At 44.4% G+C, this 14,619-nt stretch overlaps 4 protein-coding genes across 4 annotated transcripts; 1 reads left to right on the forward strand and 3 right to left on the reverse strand.

Moving 5' to 3' along the window:
• The first annotated feature begins 43 nt into the window (after window positions 1-43).
• F4822DRAFT_92313 (P-loop containing nucleoside triphosphate hydrolase protein) lies at window positions 44-2,547 on the forward strand. Its single transcript, XM_051464170.1, has 3 exons — window positions 44-1,312; window positions 1,369-1,735; window positions 1,792-2,547. Exons 1-3 carry the CDS (start codon window positions 452-454, stop codon window positions 2,451-2,453), a joined length of 1,890 nt encoding a protein of 629 aa, XP_051308873.1. The 5' UTR covers window positions 44-451; the 3' UTR covers window positions 2,454-2,547.
• A 6-nt stretch (window positions 2,548-2,553) lies between these two features.
• On the reverse strand, window positions 2,554-4,098 carry F4822DRAFT_422134 (Alpha/Beta hydrolase protein). The gene is made up of 3 exons (XM_051459865.1): window positions 4,009-4,098; window positions 3,580-3,851; window positions 2,554-3,474 (listed from the first exon to the last, which is right to left on the reverse strand). Exons 2-3 carry the CDS (start codon window positions 3,649-3,651, stop codon window positions 2,617-2,619), a joined length of 930 nt encoding a protein of 309 aa, XP_051308874.1. The 5' UTR covers window positions 3,652-3,851; window positions 4,009-4,098; the 3' UTR covers window positions 2,554-2,616.
• A 252-nt stretch (window positions 4,099-4,350) lies between these two features.
• On the reverse strand, window positions 4,351-6,423 carry F4822DRAFT_440784 (general substrate transporter; the record flags this gene model as incomplete). Its single annotated transcript, XM_051462793.1, has 9 exons — window positions 4,351-4,750; window positions 4,804-4,835; window positions 4,890-5,204; window positions 5,240-5,241; window positions 5,320-5,570; window positions 5,630-5,878; window positions 5,934-6,189; window positions 6,248-6,299; window positions 6,355-6,423. The coding sequence occupies 9 exons, from the start codon at window positions 6,421-6,423 to the stop codon at window positions 4,351-4,353; spliced, it is 1,626 nt and encodes a 541-aa protein (XP_051308875.1).
• Window positions 6,424-10,779: 4,356 nt separating this feature from the next.
• Window positions 10,780-13,573, reverse strand: F4822DRAFT_422140 (HET-domain-containing protein). The gene is made up of 2 exons (XM_051459866.1): window positions 12,984-13,573; window positions 10,780-12,907 (listed from the first exon to the last, which is right to left on the reverse strand). The coding sequence occupies exons 1-2, from the start codon at window positions 13,096-13,098 to the stop codon at window positions 10,803-10,805; spliced, it is 2,220 nt and encodes a 739-aa protein (XP_051308876.1). The 5' UTR covers window positions 13,099-13,573; the 3' UTR covers window positions 10,780-10,802.
• Window positions 13,574-14,619: the final 1,046 nt, after the last annotated feature.

The following is a 14,619-nucleotide window of genomic DNA, read 5'->3' on the forward strand; positions in this document are numbered from 1 at the left end:
ACATTAAAAGGATGCAGTGTCACAATTTTCGTCAGCCATAGAATGCCGAAACCGTACGATGATGTATTCTATGCGGGAATGTCCTAAACTAAATATACATAGATAATTGATGTAGCAACACCCTTGATTCCCTAAATCCTCTTGTATCTTACGTTATTATCGTCGGGAGCCTCGTGAGGAGCTCCGACAGGGGGGTTACTCAGGGGGTTTCGCCCCCAAGTCGTAATTGGTCATATGGTGAGACACATACGTCCTCCTTCTTAGGAAGTGTGAGACTCCCTTCTCTGACCGAAAGATCGCTTATTAAATCAATATCAGTGAATAAGTAATTCGTCATGGGCAAGTTCCCTTTATCTGAAATAATTATTTTGATTGCTGTATCCCTCCCTAAAGTTCCCATACAACCTAAGCCCAAACTTCTGATATCCTAAGTTACTATCCCCTAGAAATAATGGCTAGCCGTGGAGGACAATGCGAAATACAAATCCTTCATATCCGTCCAAAAGCGACCGAGACGAAATTTGGTCTAAAAAACCTGGCTGATGGCGGTTACGTATATGCCTTGGTAGTTGAGAAGAGATACAACGGTCAAAACGTTCTTGAAAAGACTGCCTTGCAAGTGAACTCACCACATCTCCTCAAGGTTTTTAAATCGACCATCGAATATTATCCATCTATACCAGCTGATTACAGTGTTCCATTCCAGATGCTATATCACTACTGGGATAAACTGCATGCTGCCTTGGATGACGACGATCTCGAGGATGAACCCCGAATGCATCTGAAACTTCTCCTCGGATTCATGAAAGCAGAGATTGGGCCGAGCAAAGAGCAAGTAGAGACCATGCTGAAGGCAAGGCCCATTGCCTTCTCAACTCTCTGGACTATATTCCGTCCTGGTCGTTTAGTATTCACCGTGCTTGACTCCCATCCTTGGCTACTCCGACTAGAGAAAACGGCATACGAAGAGAACAAAAAGCAAGGCAAGTACTTAGAAGTACATTGTACGTACACCGGTTACGACGGTCGGGCTTTTGGCCAAGCTAAGCAAATCTTCGGGATATACCAAAAGAAACAGTTTGCAGCCGAGAATCCCTGTAAGATCAATCAACTTCCCGTTATGCCCCTTGATTGGGTCGAAGGAAGAGAGATTATCCAGGAACGACTTGCGGAGAGGGGGACAAGGTTCCTCGCTATACAAGGGATCCAAGTGAAAGCTTATCATGGAATAGCTAGGCATTTGGAAGAACCTCCATATGACTTTTATCATCCGAGTATGGCTGAATTTGAAGGAGTTTGGCTTCCTCATACGGTACGACATTATCATCCCCAATTAACTTAAGACATGGTTAAACTGATCTAAATCAGGAGGGAGGGCGTGTGGTCCTCGACGAACGAACCTTTAGGGAGGAGAACTATTCCGAAGGCGTTTCCGTAAGCCCGACAAGTGTTGATGATAGATCGGAACGCATGCTTTGTCCCCCATTCTCTTACGGCTACTCTCTCTCCCGAAAGGAATGGTGTAAGCTTTATATCGATAGCCTCTCTAGTGTTGACTGGAATAAATCAGCACTAGATGATCTAGTTATGCAGGAAGATCGCAAAACTCTGCTAGAAGCCCTGACTTTCTCTCATGTCTTCCCGGATAACGTGCGGGATCAGATGAAGCAGAAAGGGAAAGGTTTAGTGGTATTACTCCATGGAAGCCCAGGGAGCGGCAAGACCCTGACCGCAGGTAAGCGACCCGATTCCCCGGATACGCACTAGGAAATGCTAATATATCAACCCTAGAATGTGTAGCGGAAGCAACTGGAAAGGCCCTCGTAACAGCCACTATGGGAGACTTGAACCAGGAAAATGTACCTGGCATATTCGAAGTACGCCTGAAACGTCTATTGCAATTTGCGACTATCTGGAAGGCCGTCGTTCTACTAGACGAGGCGGACGTCTTTCTGGAAGGGAGATCCGAGACAGCTGGAGAGGGTACTTCGCATAATGCACTTGTGGCCGTCTTTCTCAAATATCTAGAATACTTCTCAGGTATCGTATTCTTAACGTCCAACCGCGCGATCGTGTTCGACAAGGCAATGAAATCCCGAATTCACCTCGCCCTTGAGTATAAAGCGCCTGACCATAACATGCGACGCCTCATGTGGAAGCATCGCCTTTCAGCGATCCCGGCGGACGAACTCGATCTGAATATTGAGGAAGACGTGGAAAAGTTTATAACAGAAGACGTGAACGGTCGCGAGATTGCTAACTGTGTCGGTACGGCTCGGACCTTGGCTCGGCACAAGGGTGTCAAGCTAGCGCTCGAGCATATCCATATCGTGCTGGAAACAAGACGAGAGTTCGAAAAATGTCTCGACGGAATGCGGCTCAAGCGGCACCAGACAGACCCGGAACCATTCAAACTCGCCAGAAGGAACACACTCGAGTCGAATGACGACTGAATCAACCAAGAGTAATGAGAAATTTGCCGGAAGCCAGACGGATAGTACGAAGCCATGATGATGATAGATATGAATGGATCACTCGTTATTCTGATATATAGGCAAACTCAGTCTGTTAGCTACCTAGGTAGTCATACGTAAATCAGATCAGATGTTCACTTACCTAATAAGACGTAAGAAATGTCCCAACAACTTTCATATACTTCTCCCTCTCCTCCCAATGCGCCATATGACTCGAATTCTCAAAAACCAGCCACTTCACCCTAGGAATCGACCGAAACCAAGGCTCGACGCACAACTCCGAGACCTCATCATACCTCCCATTAAGCAACAACGTATCCACATTAATATTCTTCGCCTCCTCCTCCCCATCCCAATCTTTCAAATTCCCATCAACCACGATCTCCGACGGGCCCTGCATAGTATGATACGCCGTAGGATCATCCCTCAAATTAACAAACGCCTGCTGTACTTCCGCCGGCAACGGATCGATCCGACATACATGTTTCTTATAAAACACCGCGCTCGCGCGTTCGTACTCCGGTGTTTCGAGATTACCCGTACGATCGCCATCCTCTAGAATCCTCTGAATATCCAGCGGTAGCTCGGCGCGGTGTCGTTTTCCGCCTTCGACGAATAGGGGGAAACTAGCGGGGGACCCCGCTATGACGAGTTTCTTCAACCCGGTTGGTCGACGCGCGGCGTACATCCCGGCGAGCATGCCGCCCCAGCTCTGGCCTAGCACGTAGAAACCCTTAGAGCGGAGTAGTAGGTGGTCGATTAAGTTATCGAGCTCGGCGATGAAGAGGTCGAAGGTCCAGAAGGATTCGTCGCGCAGCTTATCTCGTAGGTGTGTGGAGCGCCCGCAACCAATTTGGTCGTAGAACACGATCGGGATCCCATATTGGTTGAATAAGTCTATAAGTGAGGCGAGGTATTCATGGCCCGCCCCGGGACCCCCGTGGAGGGCTATGAGAGGTGGAGATGTCGAATTCTTAAGGTCGCCAACAATTTTATACCACTAGAATTCCGAGTCAACACTTGAACCTCAGCCGGAACCCAACCCGACGCAGACCCGCCTCGGGCCCCGATCATTAAAAAATGTCCGACCGAAGCAGCGACTTACTGTAGTACAAACGCGCCCGCTACCCGGCGCCACAAAGGGGATTTCGCCCTCAACAGTAGGATACTCGGACATGTCGAACAATGCGTATTAAACCAATTCTTAGGAAATCTCTCAGGCCACAAAGAAGGAGCCGAGTCCTATTTCGAAATGAGGGGTAACTTGCGCTTGGGCCAAACTCGGAAATTCGGGGAGGATTCCAACAACGGCGCAGGTTCGAACAAAGCGTTATGATACTTATATTGATGCCTTCATATACCCCAGATACCTAAGCACTAGGGTTCATGCAGTTAGTTAGAATTCTTCAATGATCAGCGTTCTACCAGATCGTATTAAGGCACAGCATACATTCATGCACCGATCAACCAACATGCATGAAAGCGTATGGAGTAGATTCCCAACAACCAGATCGCCGTGCATGATGATGCTTACCTGCGTTATTGAAGGTAGGGCAACCTTGGAGGAAGGTTAATTGAATACGAGACATTCACGTAGAGCATCAGCCCCTAACTTTCATTCTCTTTTCATTCAATTTGTTCTATGTTATAAAGTGGTATCTCAAGTCTAATTCCCGAATAGAAAAATGCATCATCCCATTCCGTCTAGGAGGAAAAGTCCATGTCCCATACATGCATGTATCCCCATGCCACGGCCCTTTATGAAAATATTCGTAATGCATCTCTAGAGCACAACTCCCAGTTCATCATAAATAAAATCAATGGCTCATAAATAACGGCCCCGTAAACGAGAATCTGCAAAATAAAAGCAAACCGACTATTTGGGGCTGTTGAGCGACTTCTCGCCTTCGTCAGAAACATCGTGGACGAGGATAGACCCGCGACGGCGTAGGTTCTCGGCAGCCTCCTCGATATCGCGGCCCTGAGCTTGGATGAAGCGCTCGGGACGGCGCACTTGAGTGGAGTCGCGGTCCTTGTGGAGAATCAGGGGCGGGTTGTCGCGGTAAAAGGCGTCGAGGTCCTCGAGGGTACGGTTGGCCGTCTCTGGGTAGAAAAGCCAGATAATGGGCAGGAATAACGTGTTGGTAATCGTCCAGATGATGTAGAACTTCCAGCCTAGTTTCTGGATGCCGATCGGTGTTACTTCAACCACAATAAAGTTGGTGATCCAATTGGTCATCGTAGCTACGGCTGCTCCCTTAGTTCTCATGGGAAGACTAGATAATAAGTCAGTAAGTAGGATTCAAGGAAAGACTCTTTCAAGACTTACGAGTTAATTTCAGTGGGATATAACCATGGGATCTGTAGTCTAGTTAGTATCATTCCTACCCCCTTCACTTATGCACGAAAACTTACACCAAGCATTCCTAAACCAAAGCCCATGTAGTAGATGACGAACCACACAACGGAAGCCTTGGCCATCTCGACCTTGTGCAGGAAATCCGGCTTCTCGGCAAAGGAGAGCAGAATGGTCACGAGCAAGAAACAGAACAGTTGAATTACTGTTGAAACCATCATCATGACACGTCGGCCAACCTTTTCGACAAGGGGCGCAGCAATAAGAGATGCGACGAGGTACGCGACCGATGCACAGGCTGCGATGAGACGGGCCATGCTAGAATCGAGTTTGACAGATTCAATCAACACCGTAGGGAGGTAGTAAGACATGATCTAGTACAAGTTAGTATTTCGTGCCGATTGAATACAGCTGCCCGAGAGAAATTCGCAACTCACTACATTCTAGTTAGTGTATATTTCAATTGGAAGGGATTGAGGGGTGACGTACCATTAATACCACCAAACTGTTGCATAGCTTGAGTACCTGAACCGAGAACCAACCGGCGGATAGTCTTGGTCCCAGCCTTAGTGCGACCACGAAGAAGATCACCCCAGTTGATTGCGTTCTCGCGCTCATACTCGATGCTGTATACAATCTCGTCCCGTTCAGCGATGACGTAAGGGTCGTCAAGAGGCTTGTCTTCCAAATCAGCTAGAATAGAGTGGGCCTCGGTCTCGCGATCGTGAGCAAGCAACCATCTAAGATATTATTAGACGACCACGCCTTTATATAATTCTCAATTGAGCGAAAAACTTACCTGGGCGACTCAGGTAACCACGGGATGGTAGAGAAGAGGACGATACAGAAGACAAGTTGCAGAGCGAGAGGGAATCGCCATCCAAGAGGGCCTCCGACGAAAGACATTCCATAGTTGACCCAGTTACTCAGGGAGAATCCGAAGATGTTCAAACCCATCTCGAGCATGACAAGCTTTCCTCGATTGTGGACCTTCGAGGTCTCTGTCTGCCAAACGGGGGCAGTGGCGGTGTTGATTCCATTGCCGATACTGTTTCACCTGTCAGCTTAGACGTCACTTCCGATGCCGTCTTGGTGTAACTGACCCAGTAACAATTCGAGCAACAATCATGTGTGGAACACTAAAGGAGCTCGCTTGGAGGATTGCGCCAATGGTCATAATTCCGGTTCCAACAAGGACCGTCTTCTTCCGACCGATGTTCTCGCCAATGTAGAAGGCGGTAATAGCGCCAAAGAAGCAACCGATGGTGTAAATCGACGTGATGATGGACAATATGCTTGTATTTTCGGGGCCGTTCAGCTTATGGACATCAAGATAGTCCTCGGAGATAACGACACCACCTAAAGTTAAGATGTTAATACTGGTATTATTATCTAACGTATCATTATGGTAGCATACTGAAAACGCCCTGGTCGTAACCAAATAGGGTCATATCGGTAGCGCAGGCAAGCTATAGATTATATGTTAGCCTCGGCCAATCTATGATAAGAGAAGGGAAGATGTACGGTGATCCAGAAGGTGAGCCATTTGCCCTTGAGCCCAAAGTAGGGCTGATGCCATCGTGAAGTCGACATATTGATGTGATTCTAAGAGCACCGGCTAGCTCTGTCAAGTCAACAAGCTCTTCTTATTCAGACTTCTTATTCAGAAGAGTCCAAGATTCGTCTTTATATCGTAGAACCATCGAAGAAAAGTGAAAGAAAGTTTAGACTTGTCGAAGCAGAATGTCAGAATATGGGGTTAAGTTTAGAGGACAAAGGTTCATTTTATATAGGGTTCACATACATTCGCACGATAGGTACATTAGTACCTGAGACCCAGGAATTCGGGCTAGTGTGGATTTAGTTAAGTTCCACTGGCCGTAAGTGGGTTTGGGTGCCATCGTGAGGTATCACGCCGGCACTGTACTACCGCTAGACAAGGGATTGGTCAGGTAGGCAACGTATTAGTTTCGTACAATCGTCTTATACCGTGTTATATTTTCGTTAGAATTGTCCAATCATATAACAATCGCGTAGTAGTTGGTGGGGAAGCCTGGGGTTTGGGGATGAAGCCGGGGATTAATTGGGGGATGATTGGGGAGTTGTTAGTTGGAAAGATGGGAAAGAAAGAGAAAACACGGACCCGCATTCGGCGTCATCCCGCACAAATATCCCTCAAAAGCCCGAATGAACTACATCAGGTGACTCGCTCTCGCCGTGTTTAATCTACTAATCTACCTCAAGCCACTGGCAGGTGCTATCGCCACAGTCTTTCTTAGTCCGATATAAACCAATCACGACGCTCTCTTTTGAGTTTGCCCCCATAGAAGCAAATCTTAAACGCTGAGGCAATGCGGTAACACAAACAAATGACGACTGTGCCGATAAAGATACATGAATACCTCATGTACGTGCCTGCCTACATGTGTACTTGTATACGTGCACTACATTAGATAGAAAATTTATTCCAGACTACCGAAAATGGTACCCGCCTAAATCTCCACTTAGCTGCTTTTCTTTACCTTTTACCAGGGACGAAAAACAGGGACGAATAAAATGAACAAAGATTCAAATCTGGACCCCAATCGCCCATCCTTAATTTTCCCCCATGGGCCCATGGAATTGTTCGGTTGCGCTGCATTCCAACACCCCGAGATCTCTCCACAATTTGCATTTCGTTGGTACTGGGAGGCGCATGTGAGGTGTTGGGATTTATGCACATCAGCCGGAAACAATCGGAGAGGCGATCGACTCACATTCTGACCGAATTGATTAAGTGGCTTGGTGGCTTCGTACATACTACGTAGTAAGCACATTACAAAATTATTTCGAGATTGTTGCATCCATTTCTACCTGACGAGGCGGACGGGAGGGTTCCTAGGATAATCCTTGGTCGTCTAGGTCAATGGCCATGTAAGCACGAGACTCTATCCGTAGCTGGATAAAGATGTTACGTCATTTCGCATACTGCAAGTCACAACCGTGGGGCCCCATCTCGGGGAAAATGGGGGGCAATTTGGGGGTTACGGAGTAGTAGCGAAGAAAAAAAACTGGAGGCTGAAAAAGCAAAGGCCCCTAAATCCGAACCTGATAAAAGCTAAAAGCTTGAGATTGTTACACTGCGGGGTCAATTAGTGTAACTTACTTACCCCTGACTTGTCCATGTCCCCAGTGCAGTACCATGTTCTACCACGCTGCCCTGTAAAAATGGTGCAATGATAAAAAAATACCGCGAGTGACGCACATACAGAATATGCAGTGCGCACTTTATAGGAAAAGAATCGCATTATGATCCACGGAATACGCGATTCATCGACACTATTTTAAACCAAGCATAGTTAGTCTCGGACGACGACATGTCAGAAATCAAGTAAGAGTCCATTCGCCCACGTGGTATTGGCTGCATTTTTTCTTCATCGCTTGTAATCGCAGACGGCGGCATGAGTTAACGCGAGCTAACAGCATCCATCACTCCCCAAAACCAATTAGAGACCAATTAGGTCTTAGCGCTTATACCGTGCCCCTGCTTAAGCGCAGCAGTAGCCTGAACGAAAGACGATCGAACTATGCGGGCTTATGAAGAGGCTCTAACAGCTTCAGGGACGATCCAAGGATATAATAAAAAGATATTCAGGGGTAGATTTAAGCGATGACTAAGTGACAAATCTATCGAATTGACTAGAGGGAAAACGAGTAGAAGAAGACGAAAAGACGAAAAACCAGTTATCCAAGTTGACTTACTAGCTTGGATCAAACACATAGAGGTATTTTCTTCATTCGGAGTACTACCACGCCGAACTCCATAGGCACCTAGGTAGGCAATTGGCACTCTGACGCGATACTCTAGTAATTCAATCAGGGGCTTTCAAAAAAAGCTCTCATACAAATTACTTACCTCTATAATACAGACACATATTGCAGCCTTATGCGAAGAAAACTCGTTTGCCATGCAGCGCAGATACGAAGGGTATGTTCCCATTTGATATCTCACCTCTTGGCTTTGCTCGTGCGTAACAATTCAGTCAAGTTGATAATAGCAAAATATCAAAAATACCACCCGCCCGAATCCTTCAAAACGCAAAAAAAGGAATTCCAGCATCAGATGTCCTTAAGGTGACACCCGGGCGAGAGCCGACCATTCATACCATTGTATGCATGAACTAGCATCAACGTGGAAATCTTATCACTTGCCGAGAAATGTCACCTTCCCCCCAACCCAGCTGTTACCCTTCCATTTGGGTTATACGTAAATAACGTGAGATTTGATATCATTCAGCCTTTTTTTTCATATATGTGTCAGCCCGGACCCGAAATATCTTCTAGTCAGTAGCTGAGCTAGGCAAGGGAGGTTTGGGCATCAAGAATGAGGGAATAATGTGTTGCGCGTGTATCCTCCGTTGCTTCTCAGTGTTTCTAGCCTAATTTATTTCTTACGGCGAGTTGTTGGGGAGTCAAGATCGTTATAGTGTATCCCGAGTGAGTAATGAACTTACATGGAATCCACCCCGTCATCACAATCTAGCTTGCACGAGGCTGATCCCGATATTTGAGCGAAAAGGGATTACGGATAAAGGATATACGTAAATAAATAGTCGAAAATGATATACCAGCTTGTGCCACTACCACATAAGCTCAGCACCAATCAGAATACAGTTAAGGGAAGCTATACACCCTCACTACTCTAGAGTCGAAAATAGGCCTTAATCTAGAAGTGACTGTAGCACAAAATAATCCGGTCTTCTCTAACGTTGGAACACGTTAATGCTAGGTAACTACAGATCGATAGCGATTTTGTAGATATTCCAGACGTTCGGGGCGTTACTAGTACCGGTGAAGCAAGATACCGGACATAACACGACATTAATGACCAGGCCGGTCGGTAACGCCACCAAAAAAATTATTAAACGCCTATTCATGCGACTCGTATCTTAATCATGTTATTGTTGGGACCGGCTTTATCGGTCCTTCTCGACGAAAACCGGAACGCATCCAAGGCTTGACCACGTATAGAGCGAGCGACGTTGGAATATCTGATATTCCCAACTTCAAAGGTTCCGACAATCCCTGCGGTCATCAAAAACCGATGCGGTCTAGAAAAAGGCCTGTTGTAGGACGATCTTTGCGGCAGTTTCAAGCAGGCTTAGAACTTGGTCGAGCATTTGCCCCTTTTGAGAAAGAGGCATTCTGCAAGTCGAAATCCCTACGGATGCTTAATGATCCTACGACGATCCTGGCTTTATAGGGTTAGTAATCGTTTGAATAATATTATACGTATTTCCGACGAGTGGAAGTTTTTTTTTCATCAGCCATTGTTTCACCGCCCACACATCGGATACATCACTCCCAAAAAGCAACACCTTGTGTTCATTTCGGAGATCTTCTTCCAGACTCAGTTCCAGATTTCGTTGCTTTTTTCAAGGATATCATGACTCCTACCTACTTGGACATCGCCGGGATAGGCGGCACTTGATTAGACCGGAAACTGACGCGACCGTTCTCCTCGAGTAAATATGTCCTCACCCTTGCTGCTTAGCTAATCGTACATATCGCAATACAGAGCCGTTCCTGACGTACTAACTTAGACTTCACGGGTATAAGCGATGATGATCTACAAGCGATTCGTACAGTCGGCTTCGCGGAGACGGTGCTCTACCTCGACCAACACTTTGCTAGAACCCGCGGAATCATGGCGCTTATGGGTCTTATCATCATGCATTTCAATATGCAGCCGGTAGGTGAAAGTTTCTGGGATGCAATAATGCTGAAGAATAGTTATGAGTGGCGCGTATCTTTTACAAGGTCACGCAATGTTTTGGAGATCGCAGCCGAGGACATAATGTCGAAACTACGCAGTGAAATTACGAAAGGTTCTTGAATAAAAAGAAATCAAAAGAGTGGTCTTGTAGCAGACCAGTCGTTGACATGGTTTCTTAAAATACCAGGGTAAACTTGAAATAAAAAAGTAAAGTCTATTATAATAAACGAATCCATTCCCACGCCATAGTTAGTCGTATATCTTGCAAAGTAAGCGTTTCTAAATCGCCCTGAACATTGCGTGCATACATATTATGATCATGGAAAGATACACGCCCAACTACTTCATATCCTTCCCCAACATCTTGTATCAGCCTCCCATGAATGATTCCTCTTTTATGGAATTTTCCAGTGACCAGAACCTTGAATTTCCCTATCTGTGCAATATTATCTCTCATAGAATTCTTACCAAGATCCTCAAATAATATGCAACGTATATATACAAGCAGGCCCCCTCGAACTTCCCAGGTGGCCCAACACCCGAGTCCCAAGTAAGATTCTCTTAATCCCCAACCATCCGCCCATTTCAAAGGTAAAAGTCTAAATGCATCACGCAACTCTTGACGAAGGTAAACTACCTTGACTTCAGACACTTCCGAATTGATGTGAAGAATTTTGGAAAGGCTGTAATGTTCCAGAAGCAAATCGTCTGATGAGTTGCATATCATTTCTAGCGGAAGAATCCTTCCCGAGGTGTCTTCAACCCGGACCTCATTGTCAGAATCCAGGACTGAAAATGAACTGGAATCATACGCATCCCACGTAACCGAACCTGACCAACCAACCCAAGACCAACTGGGGAATCCGTGTCCTCGGCGACGCGCCCCATTCTCTAGTCCCCAGTTCATTCCCATCATTAGTCGACATCCGCAGCTCTTATGCTTAATGGCAGAAACACAAGGTTCTGAGTCGTCGCATGCGACCGAAGGAAATATCGGTACCCCGAATAGATGACGAATGGGATATTTAGCTTCAGCAAGTGAGCCAAGGATACCTAAGAAACCGTCGAGATAGTCCCCTTCGTACGTGAGATTTCTTTGCGAGTACTCTGATATATAAGTGAAGATCTCTGACAACTGAGTTCCAAATACACTGTCATGGAACATAGATACGACCCCTCCGAGATCCGATACGCCAAAATCTTCAGTAAGAAACTCTTCTCGGACGGACCCCTGACATTCGAAATATACTTGTTCATCTGTGAAAATCAAGCGACGCCTAGACAACAGTGCCTCTTGGTATGTCCAGGACCTAGTCATCCAGACGCTTTTGCGAATTGTTTCAGAAGGATGCGCGTGAAATCCATCTATTCTCCAATTCCAAAAGGTTCTGCTAGGTATCTCATCGCGTTCTCGGGATACTCCCGATAAGCCGTAATCAGGGTCCGATCCAGCCGCTGCAATGATCGTCAAAGAGGCTTGGTTGTAGATACGCCCCATTTGTCTGATCTGATCATGTTTATGGGTCGAATCGTTCTGGTTGATGCAATATCGATCCACCCAAAGGTATTGACAACCCAATTCGCGGGTAACTTTGATTGCATCCCTGATAGTTGCCGGGAAGTCTTCGACGCCCCTAGGTGGAAAGTCACAGGATTTCTTCGGGCCCCAAACATAGCTGAGAGCGAAATAATCATACGACGGCTGAGCCTCCACAATGCTCAGTGTCTGGCAATCGATTAGTTTCAATTTCGAAGGCGCTCGTAACCGGACCTTTGGAGGTTTGCAATTTGTATGATTGTAGGCACATCTTGAGAGCCACCATTGTATTAGCCAATAGTCAACGCATTTTCGTAGGGGTTTTTGCAATCTTGAATGGTGTATGTGCTTGGTATCGAGGAACGATTGAGATATAATCACCGATGCGAGTCTATTAATCCTAGGAGCGGTGGATTTCATCGGCCATTCTCTAAGTATGAGAAAACAGAAGATTTGCTTCCTACGTTTAAAGTTATATGGAAACAAAATATCACTTTTAGCGGTAGCTAAGATTAATACCATATATCCGCCCCTATCGGCGTCGGGATCTGCTTGTAGCATCCAGGAAATGACGTTACAGAGTGGGCATGCTGGACTGTCGAGTTGTGGGTTTTGACGTCTTATAAGCCGAACGGTAAACGCATCGGCCGGCTTCGCCTGTACCTTGACGATTAGTGAAGCCAAATCCGCCGATGTACATGTCGAGCATAGAGCGTGGCCGTTATCTTGTAAACCTGAACTGCTGTCGACGACGTCGGATCCTCTCTGCGTAGTGCATTCTTTCTCTTTCATACCTAAACATCAGTAAATGCTATTCTGCTATCTTCCTTTTCAGATTGCATCTTGGTATTTAAAACTCACGAGCTACAGTCGAGTTGCTATTAGCGCAATGACTATCCTCTTCTTCAAAGGGAATTTGGCGCTGGAAAATTCTTGCCGAAAGGAGCGAAGGCTCCAAGTTTTCTTGTGCATTCATGCTGACACTAATAATTGATGCTTTCCCGCCGTAGCTTAACTTGAAAAAGCGAGAACTTCAAGGAGCTCTTCTTTTACTTACAACTTAGTAATAGTATGTACCTCAGCAAAGATGGCATTACTGCTGCTTCGCCATTGCCTCGCCATACCTACTATGTAACAGTTAGGCGCCTATGCACCGAAAAAAGGGGGTGTGGGGTGGGGCAGAAGGTAGCATTTCGAAATGAGCGACCAATGCATCGCAGCAATTCATAAATAGATTACGCATCGTAGCAAGGTCGCGTAGACCTATCCCTGTCCGACGTCGCGTGTGGGGCTTGTCTCTGCCAGGATTGACGCAGGAATTGCTATAAATCGGCGAGAAGGATCCAATACCTAATTAGGTAGCCATCAAATTTTCAGGTATCTAGATCTTAAGCCCCCCAAAATAACTGTATAAATCGCTAAGCACTCTAGTATCTGTTGGGATATGTACCCAGATGCCATTCAATCCAGCTTAGATCAGTGTAAGAGTATAACCATAACCCATTCTGGGGTATCATAATACATCCACCCTCATGATATCTTAATAGACTATTTAATGTTGATATCCGTATTACCTATATTATTTAATTAGGTATTTATAATAAATTTATAACTATTATACTTATATATAATGGCATTACGAAAAGTAAGATCTTATTATTTTAATATTATTATTTAAAAAATTTATTTATGTGTCATAAACCAGTAAAGGATGATTGTCTTGGAAGCCTGGAAGAGATGGGGTGTAATAAATTGGTAGTAAAGGAATTATAATATATATATGATTTATGGATTTAATGGATTTAATTATGTAATTAAGGATTGATTAAATTAATTAAATTATAATTAAATTATAAGATATATATATGTCATGAACTAGTTTAAGGATAATTAATTAAGCCATAAAGTAAAAGCTTCCTAATAACCAATTAATTATTATTCCTTAATTTTATATTATATATATTATCCTGTAATTTAGAATATAATATCATACCTTTTTTTTATAAGATATATCCCTATACCATACCATATGAAGAAAATCAAGCCTCATATCTTTTGATATATATATAATATTATAAAATGGATAAAGTCTTATACCTATACATTAAGAATATAATATAAGGAAACTCTAAGATTCCAAACTGGTAACATCCCTGTTAACTAGGCCTCCTTACCTACCTATTATTAATATTGTTTAAAAGCTTAAAAAATAACAAAGCTTTTATTTAATAATTATGGGAATTAAACTTATATTTCCTATTTTAATAAATGAAATTAATCATTATATCATAAACTAATTTAAAGATAATTAATTAAGCCATAAAGTAAAAGTTTCTTAGTAATCAATTAATCACTGTTCCCTAATTCTATATTATATATATTATCTTATAATTTGGAACATAACAATATAATTTATTAGATTTAATGGATTTATTTATAAGAAATAAATTAATTAAATTAAATTAAATTATAATAATCTTAAATATTAAAAAAAAAG

Source organism: Hypoxylon trugodes (assembly GCF_022578975.1).
Source record: "Hypoxylon trugodes strain CBS 135444 unplaced genomic scaffold F4822scaffold_12, whole genome shotgun sequence".
Lineage (NCBI taxonomy): Eukaryota > Fungi > Ascomycota > Sordariomycetes > Xylariales > Hypoxylaceae > Hypoxylon > Hypoxylon trugodes.

Excerpts from the sequence above, each read along its gene's own strand:
- F4822DRAFT_422140 (XM_051459866.1), bottom strand. The coding sequence starts at position 13,098 with ATGAATGCACAAGAAAACTTGGAGCCTTCGCTCCTTTCGGCAAGAATT. Across the intron at positions 12,908-12,983 it reads TAGCAACTCGACTGTAGCTC|AGAAAGAATGCACTACGCAG; the intron begins GTGAGTTTTAAA and ends TAGGTATGAAAG.
- F4822DRAFT_92313 (XM_051464170.1), top strand. The coding sequence starts at position 452 with ATGGCTAGCCGTGGAGGACAATGCGAAATACAAATCCTTCATATCCGT. Across the intron at positions 1,313-1,368 it reads GAGTTTGGCTTCCTCATACG|GAGGGAGGGCGTGTGGTCCT; the intron begins GTACGACATTAT and ends GATCTAAATCAG. Across the intron at positions 1,736-1,791 it reads CGGCAAGACCCTGACCGCAG|AATGTGTAGCGGAAGCAACT; the intron begins GTAAGCGACCCG and ends TATCAACCCTAG.
- F4822DRAFT_422134 (XM_051459865.1), bottom strand. The coding sequence starts at position 3,651 with ATGTCCGAGTATCCTACTGTTGAGGGCGAAATCCCCTTTGTGGCGCCG. Across the intron at positions 3,475-3,579 it reads GCGGGCGCGTTTGTACTACA|TGGTATAAAATTGTTGGCGA; the intron begins GTAAGTCGCTGC and ends TCGGAATTCTAG.